Here is a 26878-nt window from a genome sequence, read left to right as displayed (position 1 = left end):
TCCTCAGTGCTCACTCAAACCCCTTCAGAAGCCTTGGAGCTGGTACAGATATTAATATTCCCCCAGCTGCCCCTCATGGACACCACTAAGCTATTTCAGATTCAGGTTTTACTACACAATGCTTACAAGTTCTGTACAGGCAGCTTAAGTTGAAGCTTTAATTATGTGGCATCAGAAAGGAACCCAGGGCTAGGAATTTCCAGTATACACCCTTCTGTATATGCACCTAACCATAAACTCCTTTCAAATGTGATTGAGACTCACATCGTAAGAAACTAGGTATCAGCACTATATTAAGAAATAGATGAGGGAAGGAAGTTCATAGATACACATGGCAATCAGGTTTGCTTCTTAGGATGTCATAGTAAAAATGTATAGGTCTCATATAGTAAAGTGAATTCCAGTGAGTTAGCAAATTTTCAGGTGAACTTCAAATGAACTTGGACAAGCTACAATACTGAGGCCCCAGATTAACAGTAAACATTGCAGGTGTGAAGCTTTGAACAAAACACATCTAAGTTTCTCAGACCTCTGTGTAGGATGAAGGATTATTCCTCAAAGTTAAGCATTGGACTGCTATTTGTTCTTAGTTTCCATAAACATTTGGACAACGAAATTACATTTCTTTAACACTGATAGGAACTTAGCCTTTATTTCATATGTACAAAAATGTGTGAACCATTATTTTCTCCTTTCGGTACTTAATTGAAAACTCCTAACACCCACACCCACACATTCCCCAATGCCATTCTCTTTCCTCCATACTGAGAAATGTAAGAGAAGCAAAAGTTTCTCAGCCCTGAAAACCTAACTATCCTTGTTAGCTCACTTAAACATGTATCCACATTTGCAATGATGTTTACTTAGTATCCTGACAAGTGAGAAAGAGAAAAGAAAATAAACTGTCAAGACTCAAGCATTTGAGACGAAGGAAAAAGATACTCCCACCATTACTAACTGTTTGGAGAGCATATATTTTCCTTTCAAAGGACAAGTACTTAAAAATTCCGTGAAACTCAAATAACTTCCTGCCTCACACAGAGCTACAAGCTGTATTCTTTTCCTTTCTTTCAGAGTACAGAGAGCAAAAGGGTTAAAAAGCCCAACAGAAGTAAAATAATGAAATTCTTTATAATACGAGGTAAATTGCTTCCTGATATCCCATTTTATTTGTCCATTTCTATCCTACAAAATAACTATACTTATTATATTTTACTGACAGAACTTTGTTTCTGAACACCACTCCTTCTATTATTGATGAGCCTAAAATATGGCAATTTCTTACAGCTCAGCATCTCATACATTTCAGCTTTTATAAATACAAACCATGCTAGCAGCAATTTAAGGCAAATTGCTGTCGCTTGCATCTCCAAGACTGTGAGTGCTGTCACAGAGTCCACTGGCAGCATCAGCAGAGGGAAAACTTCACCTCTGTGTTTTCATCCTTCCCTGCCTGCCCACAGAAATCCCAGTGGGAATTCAAGGGTGCCATGGTGCAAGGCTACTGAAATCAATTAAAGCACTCCACATGTGTAAATGCAGGTGAGCAAAAGAATCAGATGGAAGACTGAAAGGCTGACTCCAAATTTGCAGCTGGCACAGAGCCCAGAGATGAGCAGGATGGAGCAGATAGGATGTTCTGAGCCTGATATCATGATGGCTCCCCAGCAGCCCCCACATCTCCACCCCGCCTCAGACAAAGAGACTGATAAGGACAACAGCACGCTTGAGAGGTGGATGCATTTGGTTCCCTCAGGATCCAAAAGGATAATATCTTAAAGCTACAGTTTAATCTTGTCTTGGGGTGACTTTATGATGGGTATCCCGTATCACAGCTCTATGCCTGGACATGATTCCTGTGCCTTTCTGTGCCTTTAAAACTGGGTGTGAGAGAAAGAAGAAAAGCCAGAAGAACTTTTCAGAGCAGTTTGTGCTCCAAGGTCACTCTATCTCCTCTGCGTGCTTCTGCGCGGCAAGTGCAGAGGAAGCACCCTTTTTGCTGCTGTTCAGCCAGCTTTCTGTCCTTTTCTCAGGAGAGAGATGGAGGGTTAAACCCCTTTGCTTTTCAGCTAGTCTGCGAGCTGAGGCAAGAAAGTTTTTTTTTTCCCTGGGACTTTGGCTTCTTCTTCTTCTCTTCTGGAATTGTTCAGAACACACCAGGAGATCCTACACCATTGGCCCAGAGGGTGGCCTTTGCAGACCCAGCTCTGAAGAGGAGAGAGAGAGAGAGATCATGCCCAAAGAAAGGACTCTAAAATTTTACCAGGCTTCTCTCCACAGCAAGAGATTTTATTATTTAGCATTATTCAGCATTATTCTTTTCCCATTGTGCGTTGTGTCTGTTAAATAAATAGGTTTTTTCCCTTTCACTTTCCTCCGAGGAAATTTTTTTTTCCCGAACCTGGTGGGGGACGGATGGCTGTAACCTGCCTTCTATCAGAAGACGTTCAAATTTGGATGTTCTTCCGAATTTAAAAGTCAAATGCTGAGATTGTACAGACTGAAATTCACAAGTATGGTAAAACCCTCAGTCTTCTGGCCAGCTCTGAAAACATGCATAGAGGCAAGCCCTGCCCACCTGGGTGCATCTGCTAAGTCAACAGCACCACGAATTTAATGGCTATCCTCCCACCTGTGCAGCTGTAAATCTCACAGAAGTTTCAAGTGCCAGAATTCTGGCATGAACCTGCATTTACTGAGCCCTCTGCTTCATATTCAAGGGTCACGTGTTTTGCTGTGTAAATTTGAATGGCCACAGAAGCTGTCACTTTGGGAAATACAGAGTATCTTTGTATAGAAAGATCTACTACATTGTTTTTAATTGTGCATTCTGCATATGACACATTTACGGCAGAAATTACATCTACTTTTTTCACCATAAAGCCAGACTTCTCACTTATTCTGGCTCTCCCTGAACTCAAAAGTCCATAGACAGTGATTCAATCTCCTACACAGGGTTTCATCTTGTGTGTGTGTGTGTGGTTGGATGTAATATTATAGATTTTGGTCTTACCAGCTACATTACACCACAGTTCTCCATTCTTCCACCTCATTCTCCTCCTGTGAGGCTTGTATTAGTCACCCAGTCTTCCTGATTTTGGTGTGCTTTGAGTGGGATTTAAAAGCTAATTTTTGGCCTTTTTTTAATCTCTCTCCAGCTGTTTTGTCCTCCAGAGAGGGGGTTTTATGCATTTAGCCTTTCAAGTAGACAAGAGACCCTTGCAAACAACTCAACCATGACTGATCAGTGTTTGATATTTTTACATTTGCTTTATCCACTCTATTTTAACACATCATATTAAAATACTTTATTAAGTGGAGTACAATATTTCTAAGTGCTGGTTGGGCAATTTTTTTGTTAGGTTGGGGTTTCTTTGTTGTTGCGTTTTTTTGTTTAAACACTCTGTCCTTGTTTAACTTCTTCTGATACCAAAAAGCCAGCAGCTTACCCAGCCCTTACCTAGTTCTGATTACACACAAAGCAGCAAGTCTGCCTTCTCCTTTTCAATTGTATCTGCTCAAAACATGAAGCAAAGCACTATTTACTCATCCTTCTCTTGTCCTCCACTTGTTCACTGAGCTTCAACTACTTTTAATTCCTTCCTTCTTACAGGCACCAAATTTTCATAGCTCATTTATAACTGTGGTGTCACGTATTGCTCAGAAGTCCCAGAGGTGTGTCCTTCATTCCAGGCCAGACTTCTACCAGGTGAGCAATCTGTGAGTATCTGCACAAGAAAACACTACTTCAAATGATTCCTAATTCCCCTGATGGCTGAAGAGTTCAATGCTGACCACAGCCCTGGTCATCCCACCAAAGAAGGTTGGAAGGACTGATCAAGAAGCACTGAAAGAAAAGGTTCCTTGAGACTGAGGTTTCTGTATGGAGAGGAACTAAATCAGAGATTCAAAAGAAAAAAAGTAGCCAAACATACATGAGAGAAAGTAGATTTCTCAATAGAACTATATAATTACAGTATTTGATGTGAAGACCATAGCTAATGAAAAGATTCTCTATTTTATAAATAAAGACTATATGGAGCTAAATAATCACACCTTTAGCTAGAAATAGACAGCTCTTGACCCTATGAAGCATCATTTTACTCACAGAAATCACTTGTTGATAGCTTATGAATACCAACTAATCTCCCACTGGATAGAAGGCATAATCACAGGACACACTACATTTAGAATAGTATTCTAAGTAAAGGTATCCCATATAACTACAGTTTAGGGAACATGTAAATTCTATACATGTCTTGATTAAAAAAACATCTTGAAAGACTAAATAACAAAAAATATGGATGAAGAAAACTGTATCCTTTAGGCATTGTTAAATATTATTAATGTATTAGTATTAAAAATTAACGTCCTATTCTACTCACGATACACTGCTCTGCCTTACCTTGTGCTTCAATAAAAATACGTAGGGCCCTACAGATAAAAGCTTGTTGGTGATACCAGCCTTACAAAAGTCTGAAGAAATTCTATTGGCCTTCTTGTCCTACTTTTCTATTATGATAGAAAAGCAGATATCCTTTTCCTCAGCCTTAAAAAAGATGGCTGTTTCAAACATGAATTGGCTACCCACGTCCAGTAATTCCAGACTTGGGTGCTTTTATACTGCCAGTGAGGTGAAGGTGTGGGGAGGTATATATTTACTCTACTTACGCGACTGAGTGTTTCTCAGGAAGGGCCTTTCTTTTTCCTTCAGTTGGAAATCCTTAAAATTCTATTCCTGCTGAATTAGCATTTCATCATACAAAACTTGTCTGCTCAGTGACATAAGCTCTGTGTCAAGAGAAAGGGCCTGTACTTATGTGTATGTCACTTTCCTTCAGAGAACATAAAGCTATGCCTTTTAGGCCACAAACATATATTACAAGAAAAATACGCCCCCAGTACTAATACTCTTCAATATTGAAACTTTATGGAAGGCACTTCAGCACAAATGCTTTCTAGAGAGTCTGCAGTGAGGTATAAATTTGAAATGGAAGCAGGAGTAAGAATGGAATAAACAGTATTACTACCTGGACACTACTCCTAGTCTCTAAATAAAGATCTGGCTCTTTGGACCAAGGACAGAGATGTAACCCCCATCCCACTCTAAGCAATACAAATGAACAGCATCCAAGACAGGTCTTAATGCAACCAGACACTTAATTTAGAGACTGTTCTAGCACATAATTCTAGCTGTTATTTGGATCAGGGCCTATCTTTATGGAGAAAATAAATTAACATGAAGCTTAAACCAGTTTTTATCCTCAGGAGAATTGATCTGAAGACCTTGAAAAGGTATGGGTGTGATAAGTGTTTGAAGGATGGAACTCTGTTTCCGACAGTGTCAGGATAGTGTCTCTTTGTACTGGATGATGCCATTCTGGCTGCAGCCATTAAACAGGAATTAATCTCAGTGATACAAATGCATCTGAAATGGTCTAAGTAAAAAGGAGAGGAAAGTCAACAGGAGAGAGGTGCAAAAAACCTCTGTTCTGCACAGTGAAAGGAATTTTGCATGAATAACACTTTTCTCATACAATCTGAGAAAAAAAAACCCCTTTTTGCAATTTTTGCAGGGTTGTTTTTTTTTTCTGGAAGTGATCTCTGTCAAAACATTACAAAAATACAGCATTTTACAAAGTTGCCAGTGGAAGAATTAAGCCAGTTAAACACATGCACATGAAGAATGGGAGATAAAAAAGAAAAGACAGTTAAGCAGATTATTAAACTGAATAGTCAAGACCCATCCCAGAGCTGATGATTCGTAAGTCCAGATTCAACCTTCTCAGCAAAATTAATATTTAGTATTCCTGAACTAAAAAGCATAAAGCAAACTTTCCAGCACCTGTCACTGTTTCGTGTTAAATGCTTACACAAAAGTAATAGCTCTTCCTTTTTTACAATTGTGCTTTCACTTGGACTCCTTATGTAATATAAAAGAAAAAAAGTAGTGTTTATCATAAATTCATCTCTAAGAATGCAACACTGTTTCCAGCCTCAAAAAATGAAGAATATCCCTAATAGCTCTCTGGTTTGTTAGATTACTGATGTCCCATCTCACAAAAAAACCTTAAAACTATGAAGAGACAGAGTTCAAGCATGAAACAACGTTCTGAAGTGAGAAAGAAAGTCATCTTTCATCCACAAGGGAAAATTATGCACACAGTTTTGTGACTTATATATATATGTTAACTAACTTAACCAAGAGAACCAAAAACTGGATAAATCAATAAGCTTTTCCTTTGCATCAAAGATTTAGTTTCAGCCTTGAGGACTTCCACACATTGTGATCAAACAGTTTCAAGGGTGATGTAGAAATACAGAAATGGCTTTACTGCAGTCTCATGACCCCTAGAACCTGCATAGTACAAGGTGTTCCATGGGATACAAGACAAACACCACAATTTTAATTAACCTTCCTTCACTTCCTGTAAAGGTAAACAGAAAATTATAGTCACAGGCTACAATGTAAAAGGCTCTGTCTCAGAAAAAGAGACTAAGATAAAATACTTTAAATTTGCATTTTTTCTGTTTGAAAACCGTGCCATTATTTTTCACTAAAAAAACCATCAGAATACTAACTGATGTTTTAACTGATATTTTAGCAAAACAAAATAAAAAATCATTAAGACTAAACTACAAAATAAACTTGAGAGCAAATAGAAAAGTAATTTTTTGTGATGCATTTCTCTATCTTTTTGTATTTATTCTCATCTTTATAACCAGTTACTTGCAGTTGGCTACTGAAACTCACTTCTATTTTTCTCTTATTACAGCATGTATTGCAAAAATGAAGTACAAGTATATACTGTACCTTGTTTTACCTGTAAGGAACACACACCTGACAAAAGGCAATCTTCACATCCAGAGTAGGTTCACCACAATAATACAAGAAATGGCGGCTCATAAATACCTGCAATTAAAGAAAAGCAGACATAGAAATCTTGTCTGGCTGCTGATGTGCAAGTATGATGCAGCTCTAGCTACATTTGGATTCTAAAACCAACCTGAGTTTTACCTTCTACCCAGCTTGTGAAAAACAGAAATGTTGTAACACTGAACTGTAAAAAAGCTTTAAATTCTTTCTGATGCTTGTGAAGGTTATGGCCCCAAATATGACTTGGTTACATCTGGAAAACTTTACAGTAACTGCTGCCATTAACTCAAAGTTTATCATGTCACTTGCATATTCCTACACCAAAAAAAAAAAAAAAATCAGGTCAATAATGTTCTGAACAATGTGGGAATAGGAGATGGTTATTATTATGGGGAGGAAAAAACTCAAGTCCTAAGTTGACAGGTATTAGGAAAGTTATAGAAGTGGAAAGACTAATTACATCACTGTATAAATTCATGGCACAACCACTTCGTGAACATCCCATGTAGTTCTGGTTCTGGTCTTAATATTCTACCACTAGAAAAGCTACAGAAATGGGCAGTAAGAAAGGTCCAAAGCACATAGAGATTCCTTACATGAAACAACCTCACAGACTAGGGATGTATTTTTTTTAGCCTAGAAAAGAACTGAGCGGAAATATGCTAGAGATCCATAAAATGAGTGGCATACTGAGAAATTATTTTCCATTTTTCTTTTCAAATAAAAGAAATATGTGTCACCAAGTTAAGTTATGAGAGTTAGAATCAGCAACAGGAGATAATTCTTCACACACTGTTTTGTCACAGTGAAACCCTCTGTCTCATGTTGCTGTGGAAGCCAGAAGTCAACATAAGCACTAATATGATTAGGCAAACTCACATAAGAAGAAACCTGCTGAAGGCTATTAACCTCCAAAATATCACCCCTGACTCAAGACACCCCTGAGTCACAGTCCGCCACTCCATGCTCAGCCTATTTCTGGATTTCCCAGACATCTGATACTAGCCCAGGGAGCCATAGACTAGGCTAGACAGGCCTCCCTGTGCACCCTATTACAGCTGTTTTAATTAAGCTCCACAGCACCACATCCAGCTCTGCCTAACCAATCCTGTCCTAGCTACATTCTAGTGTGGCACATTAACGAAAAACACCCACAGCAATGTTATCAGGCTGAGACAGGTAGCTATGTCACAAGACTTTGGAGCACATCAATTCTTCTGCACAACTCCAAAAAACCACAAAAAACCCAGCCAAATACACAAAACAAAAACCTGTTAACAGTATAATGAAAAAAACAGCAACTTTTAACTAAAATTAGATAAATAATATAGAACTTCATGTTTTTCTTTTAAATATAAGCTCATTGTAAAGACGTAAAAATGAAAACAAAACCACCTTCCAACCATCACTCCATAAAGTCATGATTCTGAAACTCTATATAGCTACCTATGGCGCTTGTCTTCAATAGGAACAATTAACTAACTTCAAGTGTAAATGGCACTGAATAAGGCAATACTTAATTTGGAGTAAGTTCGACTCACACCAACTGATTAGGAGTAAAGAAACTACAAGAAAGTATTCACCAATACTTGCTAACTTCAATGCATCATGTGCTCCCACAGGTGTTTAATTTTTAATGAATGAATGTATGAATAATCCTGTTATGAAAGCAAGTTTATGACCTTTTCTGCATCATGTTACAGTGTCTGAGATTGCTGTCTCACTGCCCAGTGAGTCATGTCTTTACCAGTCTCACATTCCACAGAGGGTTTATAATAGTTTCTATTAGAACAAAAAGAAGAAAGGAAGCTTATTTAAAAAAAAAAAAAAAAACCAGAAAAAAAGCTTTTAGCATTAGTCATATTGCCAATGATTTCTGGAAAGCCAGCAGGTAATTACACTGTCATGCTGCAGATATATACAGTGGCTGTATGATTATATTGCTATTATAATGAATGACTGAAATGTCAATAGCCAGGACATACCACATTCAAGACAGAGCCTAATGGTGGAAAGTGAAGAAAGGAAGGGAAGAAAATCCAGGGAATTTGGTTTCTCCCTGAATTTGCTGTGAGGGTCTACTGAGAAGACGCACTTTGCATGATATATGCATTACTAGCCATACCCAGCTCCTCAGCTGTCCACAGGAATCACTGCAGCTGTTAATGGTCACCCCGGGCAGAACAACAGACTGGTGAGTTTTATGAACTGGAATGCATTTTAGAATTTATTACGTTGTCCTTGTGTGCAGTTAATGCTTATAAAATAATAGAAGCATGGTAAGTTTTAATGGCCTAGATCAATACCCATACTCCTCTGTACATGAGATACACCGAACGAATCACCACGGAACTGAGTTCCCCCAGTTGTACAACAGGAATGAATGCCACCTTTCCGTGGCACAGAAAGGCGTACCCAGGACAAAACAGACTTGAGCTCATGTTTTACACAGTGTTTATTGAATTCATACAAAACTCCCTTCAGTGCCTTGTAAGCAATCACACATGTATGTAACTTCTAATTCCTTCAGGCAGAAAATACATTCACACCCATCTGCACAGATCTCCTTGATCACGTCTCCTCTGGTGCGAGCTGACACCACATCACTCGAGATGTTTAAGAAGTGTCAGAATAAAGAACTGGCCTGATGCTGAGATAATTGTGTTACTATATAAAGCAGTTATAAAACAAGAAGCTACTGAGACAAACAGCGTCACTCACCAGGGATTGGAGCTTTACGTGAGAGTATAAGCATCCAATATTTCTTTACCCCACTTCTGGCACTTTATCTTTCAATCTTGACTGAAATCACCCAAGGGGGGAAGAACTGGGAGAATGGAACAGTGCTGATAGAATAAAACAAATAAAACACTCTGGGAAGCCAGAGACTGCAGTAGCATCACAGGGAGAAAACCTGTCTGTGAAACACCAACACCACAACTGGATCCCAAATCTTCATCATGATCAAGGTATCTGTATGCTAGAACCCAAAAAAACATACAAGACTCAGCAGCAAACACATGATCTACTTTCAGACAAAACAAAACTAGGAGGCACTGAAATCAGGAGGAGGAAAGTAGACACGAAGGCAAGATAAAGAAAATCCTGAAAATCCTCTGAGCTCTACAGTAGAACAGACCCCAAGGGAATTGCTGGCTGGAACCATTAAGGCTTGGCCTCTACCTAGCCTGCTGCTTTGCCATCCTCTTCTTCACTCTACTCTGCCTCCCTTATGGAAAGCTATTCTTCAAAACAGAATGTGGACTAAAGACATGCCCAAATTTCAGGCATGAACTTCTCTTTACCTGCAGTGCTCCTATCAAATCTGCCTTTTCTGGACAAGGACTATTTACTTTTAATAATGGTTATCTGTCTCTCCAGGGGTCAGGAGGATTATCTCATTATTATTCAAAAAGCTCTTTGAAGACTGAAAGGATTAAATCAATACTATTAGTATAATTACTGAGAGCAGAGGAGAAACCATGCAATGAGAGCAGTTAAAACAGACTAGAAAACCAACAGTAGCTACAGTTCTCAAATACAGCCTCCCACAGTAAATCTTTCTGTGGGTCCTCAAATTCTTTCTTCACCCTCAGTGCTGCATGATATTGGCACCCAGGGAATGTCTGGGCAATTTGGCCCAGTCAGATTAAATCTTTTGGCCTAGGGAGTGTTGTTTCCTACCCAGGCTGCACTATCGTTTACATAAGTGGCTCCTGGATCGTGGACAGGAAGGCTGTGCTTGCCTTAAGCCTAAGAGAAGCAAACCTCAAGTCTGAGGGGTCTGGGCTGTTGCTGTTGCTCCTCTCCAAGGAGAGCCTAAGCACTTGCACCCACCATGTTGAGCTGCTTCATCTGTAAAAAGCATCACAGTCACTTTTGAGAAAATACTTTCATTATGGTTTTTCATCCCTGTATCCCCTAATCAACAGACATATGCCCAGTGGATATTGCCTCAGCCTGCCACAGTATATTTAAAGCTTTTTGTGAAAGTTCAGAAGGCCAGTGTCAATCCTCAGCAAAGTTCCATGTAACTTTAATTCAGAGAGATGAAGGGGCCAGCTGCCCTGCTGCAGTACTGCTTTCTTCATCACAGCCCAGGCAGGCAGGGCTGCTCATTTCACCCCACAGCACAACCATCTGTGTCAAATGCACCAATCCAGGGCTGAAACAAGGTTCTTCATGAGGAAAAACTGCAGCAGCCTTTTGACCTGTATTTAAACCAGTGCTTCTGCACTTGAAATGAATATCACAAACTAGCCCAGGGGCTGTTCTCACCACCCTCCCATGTTCCTGAGACTATACTCTGAGAGGTATTTACATGCCCTACAACAAAACAAAATGGAAAAAAATGCTTCAAATCCTAATTTTAAAAGTAGCCCCACATGGAATTTAAAGAAAAAGAAAAATTAGAAGTGCAAATTCCAATTTAAAGAGGAATCAAATGGCAGCTGGAGACAAAGTAGACAGAAATAGTATGTAAAACTTTACTAGATTTAAACCTGGCACAGAGTGGCTGCAAACTGGAAGGTTGTAAAAGAATCAAGGACACCCACCAATAAAATGCTATAATCTCTGCTCAGTCCCATCAATTGTGATAGTCTCAATCATAAGGAGAAGCAATATATATTCATATCAAGAAATCAAATCCAGCATTTCTGTTTATTTGATATTACCACTCAAATATTATGACGTGCACAATGGGTATAGTGAATGTGCTCCCTCTTTTCAGTGACATGTAGTTCTCCACTTGTGCTACAAAAGGAGAATTAAAGTATTTATTACTTCCTCACTAAATATTTCATTAATGAACATACAGATTCAGAGCATGAAAAGAATTAATGAAATAGCACCATCACTTAAAGTTATTTAAAAAACCCATCCTGTCCTAATTCAATGAGAGGGGGCAATTGATCAATTCAGTTGTCACTTAAAAACCTTTTTGAAAAACACTAATGTTCAAAGATTAACATTTATGAATTATTAATGCTTCCTGTTTTGAAAATGTGTTTGAATAATTTCATGCATTTCCAGTACAGGAATTACACTCTATCTGAAAATACATACTCTCACCACAGTATCTTTTAAGTTCTCTGAAGCTATCAGTTATGCTCTAGTCCTGTAACTATATTTTCCTTTGCTGAAACTCAGCTATTCTGCCTTGTGTAAACAACAAGAAGAGTGTAGGAAATAATGAAGACCTGACCAAATTCACACAGCATGACAAAGTGTACCAGCAGAGAATGGCAATGTCTGATCCCCAGACTCCTATAGAACTCAAACATGGACTTTGACATCTTTAACATGCTGGATCAAGAAAGAAATCCTGCAATTCGCCCACATTTTTCATATAATTGCTGCCAGTTATAATAGGGATATATATGTTCAAATATCCTATCAAATTGGCCTTCACTCCAGAGACCAAATCTTTAGGGTTACCAGCAATTTTTATCTTTAAATAAAATAATAATAAATAAATAATTTTTCTTTAATAAAAATTTACCTGAATTTTTAAATTTTTTTCTTTCAGATCTAGTGTACAGCACTGCAACAGGAGACCCACTGCTTAACAAGAAGCTTCAAGACACCTCAGAGGATAAGTATGAACTGAAATTTGCAAGTGCATTAATAATAGTCAAGGAGAGTGTTTCTGCTGCAAAAGAGTGCTTTTCTTTTGTGTCTACACTCCCATTTTAATTATTCTTAGAATAACCAGGGAAAGCAGAGGTGTGAACAGTGTAATTATTAAGGCTATATCCCAGCAGAAACAGATCATCTTCCACTGGGATGAGAAGTGATGACATGTTGAAATTCACAAGAATCATGCAAGTAGCTCTAAAACTGAGCTGCTGGAAAAGAGAATGACAAGGAAAAAATTTAGGAATAGCACTGAAAAGGAAATATATACGAAGGAAAAAGGACAAACAAACTGAAAAGACAAAGGACTGATAAGCAGAAATTTCTAATGATCACAGCTCACATGCAGGAGAGAGGAACAAATGAGCTCTTGGCCTTGTTACCAGCTTCTCATTTTTTTCTCCAGCCAATTATTACGAGCCAGAATTCCTCACCTGACAATATTTGGTCTAAATGCCCAAGCTATAACAGTCCAAGATTTCACATCCAAAGGTAATACTTACTGTTACAAACAGGTATTATCAGGAAAAGAGCCTACTCCTGCAAGATGCTGCAGCAGATTAATTAATCAAAGTTTATGATGATCTTATCATAATCTTTCATACCATCTTTTCATTTGCAGCTGAATATCTTCACTTCCTGCATAAATCCTAGCTACTTCCTAGAGGTGTTAAATTAAACTTTGATGTTAGAAGCAGCTCTGAATTTGTATAGGATAAACCTGGAGTTGTAAGTGTGTGAGACCAGGGCTACTACTGGCAGCAAAAAAAATGAAGAAAAGCTAATTGGAAAGAGATGAGTACAGTAAAATACTACCTGCCTCACATAAGATAACAACTTTTACCACAATGGTGAAAGCAAGATTTTAATTTTTTTTTTTATGCATTTTTTCCTGTTGTGGCACTTGATTTTAATCTGCTTTCTCTTTCTGAGGAAAAAAGAAAAAGATAAAAAATTGAGGTAACTATCTCAGCACAACTGAATGAAAAATTCTGCCCTCTCGGAAATTTGTTTTTCTCTATTAAAAAAATAAAATCAATATAAAGCTGTTCCTTAGATAAATGTCAGTGGCAAAGCTGCCTGAAGGTATGTACTGAATCATATCAAAACTATTTTTAATACACTCCCAAGTCAACATCCAAACCTAATTCAAATTCAGTTACATTTGCCTTCAATACACATGTCCCTGGCATTTTATGGCTGGCGAAAATGACCTATATTTTCTGGAATACATAGAGAAAAATACTTGATTATTGTCTGCATCAAGCAGAATCAAGAAAATTAATAGATCTGAATAAATTATATATTTTATGTTTGAATAGTTTCTGATTAGTTGAACTGTATGCCATTGGATCTCATTCTTACAAGGCTGCTCTGTTACACGTTAACCACCCCATTAATGAAGGGTGCATGTAAAAACAATGAATATTCCAGTCAAAAGCAAAATTCTAACTTTGGGAAAAATGTATGAAAGGTCAGGGCACTTAGATCCTGTCATAGATCCTGTTTCAGAGTACCTCCATTATGTGGCACTGTAGTAAACAGCAATTTCTGTAACTGTTTCATTCAATTTAGGGGAAAAACTGATGGGTTTGGTCCCTTGAGAGAAAAAATTATGCAACCAAAATAGTATTTAGCCATGCTTTTACTTATTTGATAAAAATTATATTACATTCTACCAATGCTCATCTTTCCTATAGCAAAGTATGCATGATGGAGATACGAAAAGCTGTTCAGTACTGTGGAATAACTTGCTCAGCTGCAACATCTGTATTCATCATCACAGCTTTGAAAGGACTCTGTAACTGGCCACTGAACTGAGCCAGCTAATTCACACCTCGCAGTTATTCAGGAACACAGCCAAAAAATCACTCACATTGGAAGGGACTTTAGGACAGCTATAATCCAAATTTTGTAATCAAAACCAGGGACAGTTGCTTCAGTTGTTTGCAAAGTTAGGGTGCTCAGTCCCTGCCTTGGTTTGTATTTACATATTAATACAGTAGCCGCACAACCAAAACCACTATTACTCTAAAAAATGTAAGAGGCTTAGTTCTGGAGTGCAAGGCTGTGGCCATGAGCAGATTACACTGTAAAGTCTGCAGCTACAAACCAGCTTATTTCTCAAACAGCTAAAATATAGATCCATTTGCTTCTGAAAAGCCTTTCCCCCTTCTAAGCTTTAACATTTGCAAATTTTAATTACTCCCATAACAAAACACTGTTAGAACAACTCGTCTCCAGGATGCAAGCAGGACTTATTGCAAAATCTCTGCAAGCTGTTAATATCAAATGGCAGTTAGATATTGTTTTACAAAACACAGAAAATATTTTGATACTTTCTGGCTTCTTTTGATTAAAACCCTAAATACATAAGAAAAAAAAATTCTTAATGGAGCAAGAAAATGCCTTGTGTTTCTGATGATCAACAACTAATAACATGATGCAAGAGTGAAAAGAACAGCTTGCCTGCTGCTCGATTGTAGCCATACACCTATGCTGCTGCTGTTTAGAATGTATCATGCTAGTGTAGAATGGCTAAAGAAAGAAACACACCTGTGATTTAGGCAGATACAGACCCAGCAAAAGTGGGTGTTTCCTTGTTCCAGTCCAGCTGTAGTTAATGCTGGGTAAAAGTTCTCCAAAGCATAAGGAATAACAACGATAATTATTTATCCATTGAATACGGTTAAAGTTTCAGAGGCTCACAAAACAACGGCAGATGAACTATTTAAAGAAAGCATTGCTGCTGCTGCCAAGGGGTGTTGCTGCAAGTGCCATTTGTTTTTCTATATGCAAAACCAGAAATAGAGTAGATGATTAATGCAAAAATACAGAATCATGAAGGCTACTGTTAGTTTCCTCTTAAAATGGTAACTGCAAACTCACACATTAAGAAAAAATTTACAGTTTTGTGAACTTAGACTGGACAGGTAAGGAGTGATCAAAACCAAATCATGTTCTTTTTAGGTTTTTATATAAAAGTAAACCAAGGAAAAGCATGTTAAAACACAAAAGGTAATCATCACAAGAAAGTAATTTCTTTTCTTTGGTTCTCTTTGTCCTGTAGCATTGGAACAAAGTGACTTTGATAAAGTCAGGGGATAGGAATTTCTTTGGTAAGAAAAAAGGGAGCCAAAGAGGCAAAGTCTGCAATTTTCTAGGCAAACCCTTTGGGAAAAGAAAAAGCAGAAACCAAAACAGGCTATTTCATAACTCCTCCCTCCTCATTGCCACTAAGATACAGAGACACTAGCTCATACTTCTTTCTGACTGCAGGGAAAGTCTCCCTGCTATGGGTAAACAACAATTTGGAATTGATTTTTGCAGGCAGAGGCCCACAGCACCACTTAAAAGCATGGGTGCCCTCAGAGTTACACAGAAATGCTGTAACTGATTAAAGCAGAGCTGAAGCACAGACATTTTAGACAAACAGGGGACTCTGCCTCTCCTATTCTCAGGTTGCTGAGGAAAGTTCTCAGAAATATTTGACTCTGCTGAGGAACCAGTGTTCAGAGACAGGGATAAAAGGCTTTTAAAATCTGCACAAACATGCAAGGTCCAAGAAGTCATATGAAATCAAGATTTTTACAGGTGCTGAATGTAATTCAAATGTGAAATATTAAAAACTGTATTCTTTTTTGTGTCCCAGATCCCCTCAGAGCTGGGAAAAGGGGAGAACAGCAACAAATATGAGTGTCTGACCCAGTAAGCCATGGGAGCTAAGGATAATAAGGGAACAAGCTTAATTGACCTGGGTACACCAGATAGACTGAGGACTTCTTGCCCCCAAAATACTACCATTAAAAAGTTGAAGTATACCACAGAAAGAACAAGCTGAGCATCCTTGAGACAGTCTTTGCCACCAGAACTCTGTGGTGAGTAATGCAAGGAGTCACCAGGGAAAGAAAGACCCAAGGAAAACTGAAATGACAAACCTATATATTAGTTTGAAACAATTTGGACTGGAGTACACGTGATGAGTATCACAAAGCAATACATTCACATGAAAAGGGTAAACATGTATTTTACATGAATACTTTTACCAAAAAATTTAAGAAGTGCAAGAACACAACCTTATCCTACTTTTGAGTCCCTAAATATAAGTGCAAGCTCTTCCTTTTAGCACCTTCTTATGTAATTTTTAAAATGTTACAATCCATAGCTTGCTCTTCTAATGTTTTTGGCTTCTTTTTCACCTGTGACTCAACTACCAGAGCTTCTCCACAGCTAGAAACCTTCTGATGTCCATAGTGCCAAGCTTTCTTTAGGCTCACAAGAAAATAGCGAGATAAATACTCTTCATTTTGTCCAGCCTTTCACACTTGATTAATTCTATTCCCTATAAATCATTAACCTATCTGCCTGATACCCATCTGAGTTAGACTACAAGCTTGAAAACTATAAACACTGCACATTCTGCAAATCTTCGTGCACACAAGCTATAAGATCAGTAGCAATAATAATCACACCCCTTACATGTGTTCATAATGCTCATGGTCATCTGAAGAAGAGAAAGCTCTTAAGGGAGATATAAATCCAAATGCCCTTTTTGTTCTAGGAAAATCTCAACCATTTAGTGTGTGTGCCCAAGGCATAAATGCTTCCTAGAGCTCCCATGGGGACAGTGCAGCTTTGCATTAGCCTCAGTGGAGGGCGATGCTCATAAAGCATAACAGGACCCTTGCACAATCCCACTGGAGCACTGGCATTCACTGTTCTGAACTAGAAATGTAAACATGAATGAAAAAAATGTAGAACTCGGTCATATGCCAGAGCTCTAGAGTTTGGGATTAAGGTTTCAAGGCTTTACCATGGGTTTTTGGTTTTGGTGGCAGCCTTAATCAAGAGCTCAGCAGGGGATCGTTTTCTGCCTCTGAAACATCTGTTGGCCACTAAAATCCCAATTTTAGCTCTTTTCTTGCAGCAGGCAGGGGATATGCACCACAAGAAGGCAACTGTAGTTTGAGCAAGCAACAGACCAGCAGATGTAAGAGTTGCTGGAGTCACTTCTAGCACTTTCACACTTCAACTACAAACATAAACTCTCCTGAACTAGGCAGAAGCTACAGCACCTTGCTTACTTTAACTCTGTTGCTACCTTCTAGACTTCTAAACATATATGAAATATTACGAAAAACATGTACATATAAAATATATGAATATATAAAATATATTAATACATTCCCTTGTTCTCTTGAACCTCTCAAAGGCCATATATCCAGAAAGCATAACCAGCCAGCTCTGCTGCCTGCTTTTCAGTGCCAAGCTGAAAACACTGCACTGAAAGACACTAATTCCCTGTATCACAAGTTAGTTTGAGCCTGCTTCCTAAACAAGAGCAGATGCTCAGAGAATCAGATATGACTGACCCTAAGTGTTTTCCGATATAATTTCCAGCTCCCGTAGACACTAAATATGAGATAAATCACCTTAAATCCAACTGACCTGACATCACCTGTAAGGAATTATCCCACTGTGAGTCAGCTGATTGATTCCTCTTCATTTCAAAATGGTAGCATGAGCTACTGCAACATGCAATGAATGCCATGAAGCTGCTCCACACAAAAGTGACTCACTATCCATGAAAAATAGCTGAATTTAGACAAGAAGTTTTCTTCACATGGTTTCCAGCCTCCTTTAGACTACAGGATAATTTTTACACCCTATGCTACATAAATCCCTTGCAATAATGTGCATAGTAAATGTATTTCCAAGGTAATTGAGTGTTCACTGCAAACCTGGTGACAAAACCACACATTTTAGAACTCTTCCCTCTTCCAAGTACAGTGTACCATGTAAAAGTAGGACCTAGATGTTCTACAGAAATAGGATCTTTTTTAAAGACCTCAGGAGTTCCTCCACACATGTTTGACAGATAATAAAACAAAGGCACTAGAAAATAAATGATAAGTTCACTCAGTCAGGAATAGGGGCTTGGACACCTGGCCTTAATCCACCTACTGAAAATTAATATAAATAAGAAAGGTCAAATTCCTAAACAAAATAAAAGCTAAGGAAGACTTAACAGAAACAAAGGAACAAAATCCAATTTTGCTTGCATAGCCAAGTGCTTTCTTTTTTTGCATTTCATTTTTGAATCCAAACATACTGGAGCAGAAATGAGCAGATGAATAAACTTATATGTTTCTCTGTGAAATCTTGTATTTTTACAATCTTTTTTCCCTGGTTTTTTTTCCTAGAGCACATTTCTGGGTCTTGGTGTGAAATCAAACGGGTACATGAATAACAGATTCCATGTTCTTTTGAATGACAGGGAGTTTTAACTTAGGCTGGGCAGAAATTTGTGAATGATGATGGGATACAGGAAAAGGAACATGACATTTCTGAAACAGAATGAGCCTTTAAAGCCTTGTAAGTGTGGCTATCAAAGTAATCACGCTCCTACCTCTCTTCATGAGTACAAAGACTTTCTATCAATCATTCTGTGTCTCCCCTGATCCTCTTTGTCCTCAATACTCTGTTCTTCAGGGCATGACAAAGAAGAAGGCTTAGATTTTGTGTAATTCAAGTATCTACAACCACCAATACACAAGTTGGAGCCTTAAAAACAAAGAAAAGATAAAATCTTACACTAGATTCTGACCTCACAAGAAGGTGTTTATTAATACTGTATTTTTTGTAATTTATTTTTTAATCTCAATAGCCCATCTGCTTGAATAACAATCTTCTAAAATGCATTTTTTATCAAAGCAGATCCTACTTTCACAAGATATTTTCTTTGTATATATTTTCTTTGTCTTTTGTTTGCTGTCTGAGGATTTTGTTTAGGTTTTAGTTGGGGCTAATGCTAAAAGGGTCTTCTGGCTTTTGCTGGCCCGAGCTGACGACCACAAATAAATCTACTTAAAAGTAGAGTTCTAAATCTATGCCACAGCTTTATACAGCAGTAATACATCCACTGAAGAAAAATTCAACTTTTCTTAGATCCATTTGCATTATAAAAAGATCTTAATATAATAACACTTCAGGATACTTACAACAATAAATAAGAACCAGCCAGACTGGTTACCATAAAATGCTTGAAATCTGGTTAACTATCATTGTATTTTCCAAACTTTATATTCAGCTGCCATTTGTTACCTAACAAAGCCTTTTGCGAGTTGCACCAGTGCAGTTTCAGCCATCCTGCCTTACAGTAGAGCACATCTGAAAGGTGCCACATTGAACCACGGCAATTCCAGTGAAGGGTACCTGTAGGTGACTGTCAATGCACTGTGAACTGAACAGGCTGAGACAGCTCCTGTCCTGCAGCATCTCAGGGTAAACTCTGGCATTTTTCTAGACATTGCTAAGCAGGCTGAAAGTTTTAGCTTTTTTTTTTATCCGCTAATGGAATAAAGATTGTCTGTTCGTCCTTCAACTTCAAATAACTTTCAGAAGTGTCATTAATCAGGAGCAAGAAATACAGAGAAAACCATGTTTTTAGTCATTTAACTGTTCATTAATTCATTTGAGTTAATTTATGGGCATCTTGTCCTCTACGATATTTAATGAGTCCAACAAATTCACTGCAGTAGACATCTGGTGAGACAATGTTATAGAAACATTTCATCCCTGATTTACACAAAAGAGGTGAAAACTGAAGGCAGGCATTTTATACCATTATTGATTTACCACAAATATACATAGATATGTGCATTATACACAATATAAACAAAACTGTTCAGACACTTTTCAAAACTGAAACCCAATCAGCTGAAATGCCACTTATTGACCTCAACACAACAGCAGGGAAAATGCTGCCATGTTCTCGTGATTCTGGCCTGTTTATCTAAACTACAGGGCCAAACCTCTGCAATAAAGAAGCATCACTATTAATCCCTTGTGCCAGCTGCCTTTACTTTGCTCGTACAGTGGCTCAGTACCCTATGCTATGTAATTTAAATGAAACACTATTTGAAAGAACAAGAGGGAATAATTTCAGCAGATTACTCTGAGTTGCAACTGATCCTACCTCAATCCTACCCAAAAACTGTGTTTGATTTCAGTTTCCTCTCAGGCTTTCTCATTTACAGCAACATTTTACCTGCAGGTAGCATATCTTTGTAATTTACAGCCGGATACTATCTTTGAAAAAAAGAAGATTCAAGAATATTGTTACGTTCTGACTATGTGAATTGTGTCTCAAGAAACACCAAAACTTCTGAACTGAATGGAACAGGTTTAGCAGACTAGATATGTGAAATAAATACATTTTGTGAATGATAGGATTTCAGTATCCAATATAGCATATTGAAAATGTTCCTGTGCTGAAGTGTGCTGTTTATCCTCAGATTTAGGGCATAAAGAATTTGGACAGCTTCTGCACACTGTAAAACATTCTGAGTCAGGTATGGTGAGAACCTCAGTGGTTTTTTACACCTAAGCTATGTAAATACTGACTTCCTTGGAGATGTAAGCCCTGTACATCTAGCCAACAGAGACTGGTCTCAGAGAAGATGACTAATTTTGTTTTCTATTAAGTACATAGAAACTACCAAAAATGTACAAGAAATTACTTCTGGGGAGGCATGGAGCCTGCATGCTTCAGCCTAGATCCTCTTTCCTTCTTTCAGCCATAAACGGCCACCTCCACCATTTCAGTGACTTTTTGCTGTTGTTTTGCTGCTGGGAATGTTAGAGAACCCTGGTACTGAGCAAGGTTTCACTAGACACAAAGTGAAAAGGGAACAAAGGCTTTTTCTTGTACTAATCAAGTCAGAACACAGAAGTCTTAATAAGCACAGCTTGGGTCTGTTTTGCATTTTGAGTTGCCATCAACTCTTCCACAACACAGATTCATGAGTAGTTCTGTCTCTTCTCTAACATCTCATAGACAGGTACAGAGAGACCTGAACATTATCATGACAATGCTGTTCCCATCAAAATTACTCCTGGTACAGGTGCTGCACCAGTATTCCCAGGCTGACCTGAGAGTGATGCCAGGCAGAAGAGCTGGAGCAGCAGCAGCACCTCCTCTCCAGCAACAGCCAAGCTTTGCTTAGTGGCAGGTAACCTTAGCATGATATACTGGGGACCCAGAAATGGAAACAGACTCATGGAATCATTAAGGTTGGAAAAGAGCTTTAAGTCCAAACATTAAAAGCCTCATTTATTCCAATTTCCCATGCACTGACTTAACATGCAGCCAACTTAACATGCATCTCCAGTAGTATCAGTTCCTAGGAAACTGAGTTTACCCAGACACATCCTATCATTAATTTAATTGACTGTGTTTATCAAAGCAAAAGGACCACTAAGAAAAAAACCGAGTTAAACTAAGTAAACCACTCACCAAGTGAAAAAAAAAAAAAAAGTAGGCTACAAAAGACACAAGAATGCTTTGTGATTTTCTGCAGCTGTTCTCAGCATTGCTTAGCAAATTAATTTAACACAGAATGTCATTCAGAACTATCTTTAGTCCTTCTTAGTGTTTTAGCGCATTATAACAATTAATCATCTTTTATTAATGTATGGGCACTCAAAGATGAACTAAGAACAGTCACATTGTACTGGGTACTGCTAACTCATCTTTGTAGTAACAGTTACACTATTATTCTAGCTAGTATTACACATCCATACTACACAGAGAATATTACAAGTGTACTGAGATCTTGATTTTGGAAAAAATTTAAATACAGGCTTAAAGGGACTATGAGGATGTGCAATATTCTCTAGACCACAGAGGTAAATATGTGCATAAGGCTTTGCATAGGATCCACAGCTGCACAGTCATTCTTACAAAAGGGAAATATTAGAATTAGATTTAGTGGTGAAACTTCACTGTAAGATACGCAGCTAAATAGGTCAGGTCTACCTCCCCATGCTGTCCAGGCTTAGAGCTATCATCTATACCTTGTTTTCATTCAGTATTCCTTCCAGGATTCATTGACTGGTCAAATCAAAACCTGCTCTGTCATACACACAGAGGCATTTTTCATAAATGAATCTATGGTCACAACCAGTTCTCCCTCAGAGGAGACACACAAAAAACAATGCCTAAAAACAACAAACAGAACACCTTTAGAAAGTGTTTATTTTCCTGCACTAGTTTTCTTCCTATTACTTTGCATGCAATTTTTACAGTATGCTCGTCACAGAGTAACACAAACACTTCACAAACACATAACATCTCCTAGTAGTCCCCCTCTTTTACAGGCATTTTCCTTTTTATTAAGCTTGTTTTCATCAGTAATTAGGTGGCCTTAGATGCCTTACCAGGGATAGGATAGTCTGACAGCGAAGTTTTACATTTTGTCCAGGTGACACACTTGTAATTGTTCTGAGGTCTTCCTGGGGAGAGCTGCAAATCTGGGGACCACTGCTCAACAAATGCGGTCTGTCGAAGTTTCACCTCTGTCCCAGTGGAAGACAGCTGTCAAAGGAGTTAAAGACAGGCAGGGTTAAGGAAGCCTGAGCTCATCTGAGTTGGGACAGTTAGCTCATTTTGGGACTGTTTGCTCCATTTTACCATGCTCCAAGCTAAAACAGCACAGATACTGAGTGGTGCATTTTCCCTCATTAGAGTAGCTGGGTTTTTTTAAACCCTCTGCAGCTTTTCTAAGGTCAGTCCTTTCATGCACTGCCATAGTCTGTTGGATTAAAAAAGCCTGGAGGTGACTATGATGCCTTGTGATAGTCAGAGACTGCAATACCTGTCAGAGGCAGAGAGCAGTTCTGTTGCTATGGACCTTTAGGTATAGAGAACTCTCTGAAAGGCAAATAAACAAGAAATGCTTTATTCCTTAAATGTGCCATTAGACAAGTTTAAGGAGTCCACATCCTGGATCTTCTTTCTGCACAGACTCAAAGGCTTACATGAAAAGGACAGCTCCTGATCTGGAGAAATAAAGAAACTTTCTGAGGAAAAGTAAATTAAAACCCCCAAAACATCAGTGTTGAAGTAATCAGGAGCAGAAATTTAAGGGAGAAAATCAATAAAATCTTATCAGCTGCATATCAGTGAGGAGAGGGTACATTAGAAAGATGTATTGCTGTCCACTCTTTAAGAATAATACTGACACTTCAATTTCTACCAAACTCATGCCATTACAAGAGTTGTTTACCAACCTACCTGCCAGCTATACATTTCCATCTTTCTCTTTTGCCTTGCTGTCCTGAACAACTAGCAGGTCTCATAATCTATAGAATGGGGGAGGGAGGACAAGGGCAATCAATAGCCTTGCAGCTTCTCCCTTTTACTCATTCTATGAGATGCTTAAATGTCACTCTCATGGGCAACTTGGCAAAATACACACTTCAGAGCATCACAGGGCATATTTACCTCCAGGTGTCCTTAGGTTCCTACAAAGGCTTGTACTGTGTGCCACATCTGATTTAAGATACAAACTTCAAAAAGAGCAAACAGCTGTTTGAGACCTTTAAGACACCCTTAGATGACAGTGAACAAACAGGATTTGTACATTCAAGAGCCTCCGCACCTTCAAAAAACCGTACTGTATCCATGATCATAGTCTGCTATCTACACAGTCATGCACCAGTAAGCCCATGCCACAAACCACTGTGCAGAGTCAAGAGTAGAAGATTAATAACATTTCCTTTCCTTTTTTCCCCCTTACAAGTGATTTTACCACTATTTGAGTTAAATTCTGATATTCCTGGTAACAGTGCTATAAAAAAAACTGCTGAGGAAGACACCAGTAAATTATCCAATCTATATTCCTGCCCGACAGCAGGATCAACTGTAATTATTTCTGACAGATATTTTCATAAGTTGTTCTTCACAATGAAACATGCCCTTGCAATTTACATTACAGTCAATGGAGAATTCCTATTTACAAAGAATAAAATCTGCAGCATCAGAAGAACAGTGCTCAACAGTATGCAAGGCTCACAAAGATAGGAAAGAATTCACAGCAAATGTATATACCAATTTAATTGCTGGTGGAAAGGTTAATCAGGGTTATGACCACTACCATGATGTTTTCCTCCAGAAAGTTTGAGAGTTTTATCTGTTAATGAAGAGCCTGTGTGTTTAGTATCCTCTTGTGTCAGTTGCTTTACACATGCCAAGTATCATCTTAAACAGCCACTGCATTTGAATTATCATAATCTGATGGAACAGGTCTAATCAACCTGACCAGAAGAGCTCAATGAAATTTTATCATTTGCCTCTGTTTCTTTTATAGTGCGTATTACTATAACTGTAGCTCTTTTTTCTTTATATAATCAAAAAAATGCCTGGAAGCTGCTCAATTAAAATGTTGGTGGTTGACTTCAAACAGAAATTCCTATCTCAAAGATACACCAAAAGAAAAATAAATTCATTTTTGTGGGTTACTATTCCCACATTATTGCAGAACAACCCAACCTGTAAATCATAAAATGGCCCACTCTTCTATGAGACATGCATCCATCTGTCCTATAGTAGAACATACTTTCCCCCAGATTAACAGCCATGTACTACCAATCAAACAATTTTACTGGGTTGCAGAAAGGGCATCAGCTCTGGACTAATCTTAACGTTTCAATGAAGTTTAGAAATTAAGCCTACCTCATTTAGTGGCATTGTCTTCATACTTAAAGAACCAGGCAGCATTTGCTGTCAAACTGACATCTGAAGGTGAAACTGAGCACCAAGTGCAATGTTTGGGATTTCGGAGGGTTGGGGTTTTTTGGTACACAGAGCTTACCTGCAATCCTGGAATGGTTAGAGAAGATCATCAGATCTTTTTTTAGTCTAGCCAGCGTGTGCTGTTCAACAGCTAATCACTCCTGAACAACATTCAACCACGATGAAAAAAATAAATCTCCATCCTATTTTTAAGCAGGATGCAGTTTATCAGCCCATATGTTGAAAGAGATGTACAAATGAAATTCACAGCAGCAGCAATAAAGAATCGGATGCTTAAAAAGCAAGATGGATGCCTCCAATTCTCAATTAGAAAGACACATTATACCAGTTACAGAAAGATGTTTCCATTTCCAAGATCTTTTAGTGAATGCTTGCCTAGTCCCAGCTGCATTTCAATGAAGTTAAAAATAAAATGACTCGTACACTACACCAGCTCCACAGTAGAAGCTCTTCCATGCCTGGGAACGGAAGAGACAACTCCTGAAGCAGAACTTCCCAAAGACATACAGAGTCAGCATGGCACAAAGCAGCTGTTGCTGCTGACAGGATGGAAGTTGAACGTGCACGAACTCTGTTTTGAGTTGGAAGAGGAGAAAGGAGGGAGAAAAGGAATGTAGCCTGTGCAAGTCTACAAAATTTACCACAAGTCTTCCCTAGACAGATTTCAAAGCTCTGATGGGAAGGCAATTTTAAAGCCCAACACCACCAGCAGAGAACAGAGTTCTGTTGCAATTATAAATAATCCTCAGCAAAAGAAATGTTTTAATTATCTGCTTATAAATCCGTAGCACAGTGTAGCCCTTCCAACTTCAGGTGTGTACTGCCCTCCACTGCCCAACATGACCAGCCTTTGCTCACTTCTCCTATGTCTACTACTGCTGCTACTGGCAAGTCTAACTATGGTATCACAAAGTCCAATGGTATTTGTTACTTTTCTCAAAGCTTCAGATAAAGAATTGTATCTTTCATTTAAAAGATGTTTCTCTCCCTCATAGTTGCAGAAAGGCAACAAAGAACATACTCAATAGCCTCAGAAGGTCAAAAAAGAAGGGACATATAAAGATTCCTCATTTAAAAAAAAAAAAGACTCAGTAACTTTTTGTGACTTCAACTCATGTTTTCTGAGTACATGGAGACAAAATCCCACTTTTCAAATGCAAGACAGACCTAGGCATATGCTTATTTAACCAACATGTAGCCAGAAATTCAAATAGTTTCTTGTCTTGAAAAGATGCCTTCCTCTAACATCAGTCTTTAAAGGAAACTCTACCAATTCTTGCAGGGGGAGGAAAAGCAGGTTCATTGGGGACTGGTGTCAGTCACTGCTTATGAAGGCTGAATCACTATACAAGAGTTAGGAGTCCAAGCAAAGGCATGCCAGCAGGATGGACAATTAATCTGCTGAGAGAAATTACCACTGACATAAAATTCTGCAGCATTAACTAAGGGTTAGCTCGGTGTAATGCAGAGCCAAAACACAGACAATATCTCATCTCCACTGTGACCATGAGCACTGCACAGCAAACATTTTTTAAAATCTTGTCAGTGTATAAATCTACTGCGGCCCTTATGAATACATATAAGACAAGTGCACAAGTTGTGCATGTGTTGGGGGCTCAGTGTGCTACTGAAATCTTCTTGGCTTAATCTGAGAAAAAATTGTACTTGTGAAGGAGCAACTGCAGGGCACTGGCCTAGAGCAGAGCATTTTATTTGCAAGAAATTGCTCCTGTGCATCAGAAACACTGTAACAAGAGATTTCAAAG

General features: G+C 38.4%; 1 protein-coding gene across 8 annotated transcripts in view; it reads right to left on the bottom strand.

Moving 5' to 3' along the window:
- MAPK10 (mitogen-activated protein kinase 10) overlaps positions 1-26878 on the bottom strand; it is a 148658-nt gene that overhangs the window by 73958 nt on the left and 47822 nt on the right. For 4 of the 8 annotated variants that reach the window (XM_032108574.1, XM_032108576.1, XM_032108573.1 and 1 more), the window contains exon 3: positions 6842-6913. In XM_032108574.1, the coding sequence (XP_031964465.1) occupies positions 6842-6913 (72 nt within the window). Of the gene's footprint in view, positions 1-6814; positions 6914-22735; positions 22893-26878 lie in introns of those variants that run through there. The other 4 variants (XM_032108577.1, XM_032108578.1, XM_032108580.1 and 1 more) reach the window with 3 other exon arrangements.

This window comes from Corvus moneduloides, chromosome 5, assembly GCF_009650955.1.
Source record: "Corvus moneduloides isolate bCorMon1 chromosome 5, bCorMon1.pri, whole genome shotgun sequence".
In the NCBI taxonomy this organism is placed as follows: Eukaryota; Metazoa; Chordata; class Aves; order Passeriformes; family Corvidae; genus Corvus; species Corvus moneduloides.
Note: the sequence above shows the minus strand (reverse complement) of the source record. Positions and strands in the feature narration are given on the sequence as shown.